General features: G+C 45.9%; 1 protein-coding gene across 3 annotated transcripts in view; it reads left to right on the forward strand.

Moving 5' to 3' along the window:
• Window positions 1-1,542, forward strand: part of LOC132459493 (melanopsin-A) — a 10,096-nt gene extending 8,554 nt beyond the window's left edge. For 2 of the 3 annotated variants that reach the window (XM_060054078.1, XM_060054079.1), the window contains exons 9-10: window positions 170-313; window positions 857-1,542. In XM_060054078.1, coding sequence (XP_059910061.1) covers window positions 170-313; window positions 857-1,261 — 549 coding nt within the window. In that variant the 3' untranslated portion in view covers window positions 1,262-1,542. The remainder of the gene's footprint in view (window positions 1-169; window positions 314-856) is intronic. The other variant, XM_060054080.1, reaches the window with a different exon arrangement.
• Window positions 1,543-2,500: the final 958 nt, after the last annotated feature.

Raw genomic sequence — 2,500 nt, forward strand, 5'->3', positions numbered from 1 at the left:
CCGTCTATTGCAGTCTAGAGTACTTAACACTTTCCCAGTCTATAAACATTGAATGGAATCCGTGATTCCCTCATCCGCTCAGCTCTTCCGTGTAATGCTTTCCCCTCTGCATTATTTACACAAACTGTCCTCTTGTCTGCGCTGTCCTCCATCGCTGCTCCCAACGCAGGTCTTCGGGGACGTGGAGATGGACCCCATCGACTGGAGATCAGGGGCCTCCTTCCGTCGGCACTCGTCGCGCGGTAGCACCCGCCGGGACAGGCTCTTGAAGAAGCAGCAGATGGAGAGAACGAACAAGAGCGCAGCACACAAGGTGAGAAGGGAACAGAGAGATATAGTGTTAAGGGCTGATAAACGGTTCTACGTCGATGCAACGCCAGGGGGTTTACGGACCCTCCATGCGTCCATGGCGAGGGCCTGACGTGCGCCTCTCTAAAATGTTGACCTTCCATCGAGGCGACGCAGCAGCAAGGGCTGCAATTGGTCCGCTGACTAAAACCCGACGCAGAACCAAAACAGGTGCACGACTGCGTCAAAGCTTCTGCCTGGTCATAGCGTTGCGTCGTCGACGTGGAACCATAATCGACCCTATAGAACCATCTCAAATAGCATTTTTTCAGGAGGAGACATGTAAAGAATGGCCTTTGAATCCTTGCCGAAAAGGTTCCGGGTTTCAATCCCAATGTCTGCTGTCTGCCTCTGCGCCCTCGAGCAAGATGCCTTTACCTTTAATGCATCCTTGCGACTTGTATCTGAAGAAACGTTCACTGTATGTGTATGTGCAAATTGTAGCTTTTCTAGATTATGCTTTACGGTCGTGCTTGCTGCTTGCTTATGCGTATGCGTGACTATTCAGGCATTTGTGTGTTCACGCCACCACCAGCAACCATCGGCTTCGACCAAAATGTCGGCGACCCACTGCAAGAACAAGACGGTCTCCGGTTCGGTCAACATGGCCGCCGCGCCTCCTCAGCTGGTGCTCATCAGGAAGAGGAGCCAGAGTCTAACCAACGGCCTGTCAGACGCCGGGAAGAAGACGGCCGTCGCCAACGGCACCCCGGGCAACCACAAGAGCAAATCTGCGGATTTACATTTCAGAAACCTTCCCGCTCTAGATCAAGCGCTGAATGTCCCTCGCATCATCGTCATCAGTCCCACGTCGGAGGACTGCTTGGTTAAACACGAGAGCAGCTTCACAGATGACGGTTCTGTCGGGACGGTGGTAGATGAGGACTCGTTAGAGGACAATGATGTTGTTTGAAAAATGTCCCCCAAGTAAACTTTCTTGTTCAGTCAATTTATTGCTATGTTGGAACTATAGCCTATATGTATTTATGCCGGAGAGTATTTTTATGTTACAATACCCAGTATGATGCTTTGCTGGGTCGGACCTATTGTGACCCTTCAATTCCAGCTCAGATTGTTTGTGTGACATTGTGTTACTTTTTGGGTTTGTTACTGGTTGTGCAGATTACTGGTTGTGTAGAATAATTTATTTTACTATAAAATATTGATTTATGAATAAAAAGCCATCTAAAAGTACGATATTACACTGTGTCCTAAAAAATCCAGGACGCAGATACATTTACCCTTTAAAAAAAGTTCACACTTCAAATATTGTTTGGCATCAAAAACGTTATATTGTAGGCTACATTTGTATAATGTGTATCGACTTTCACATTCGAAGGGACGCATGCTTTTTTGGGCAATGTTTGGAGTAGCCTACCAAAAACAAGTGGCTTAATTGACAATAGTTAGGAATATACCCTTTCTACGCGACAGAGCTTTCGCACCTGAAAGCTTGTTAGGCTGTTTTTAAATCACACACTACATTGACTCGCTGTTTCCCAATATAAACGCAACAATCTTCAGTGGATTGTTTGGCCTACTGAATGCATAACTATCCTGGTAAGGAAAAAAAGTCTGTCACATTCTTACCAGCTTTTTCCTTTTGTTTCCAAGTCATTGTTCGCGTTATTTTACACCGTTCCTTATTTTTTACGTGTAAAGGAACACATTGCCCACATCCTCGAAGTTCTCAATAGAGTTTGCGATATATTTGTGAAAAAAAAACCTATGTGTTGTCGTGTGTGTGTGTGTGTGTGTGTGTGTGTGTGTGTGTTAGTGTGTGTGTGTGTGTGTGTGTGTGTGTGTGTGTGTGTGTGTGTGTGTGTTTAGGTGTGTGTGTGCGCGTGTGTGTGTGTGTGTGTGTGTGTGTGTGTGTGTGTGTGTGTGTGTGTGTGTGTGTGTGTGTGTGTGTGTTGTGTGTGTGTGTGTGTGTGTGCGTTTACAGGTATTTATTGAATTATATATGGCATTTTGGTCAACTCTTTTGAAGGTTTTGGACGGAAAAAATGGCAAGCTCACGTGTTGTTAAACCATGCTTACAAAATGTGGACTGTTGAGTTGAATGTACTGTAAAACCAGCAGCTGCTTCCAAAATGCCCTCTACTGCTGAAAGAAACGGGCTGAAAGAAAAACAAATCCCCTGGACTACCCT

Source organism: Gadus macrocephalus, chromosome 6, assembly GCF_031168955.1.
Source record: "Gadus macrocephalus chromosome 6, ASM3116895v1".
NCBI classification, from domain to species: Eukaryota; Metazoa; Chordata; class Actinopteri; order Gadiformes; family Gadidae; genus Gadus; species Gadus macrocephalus.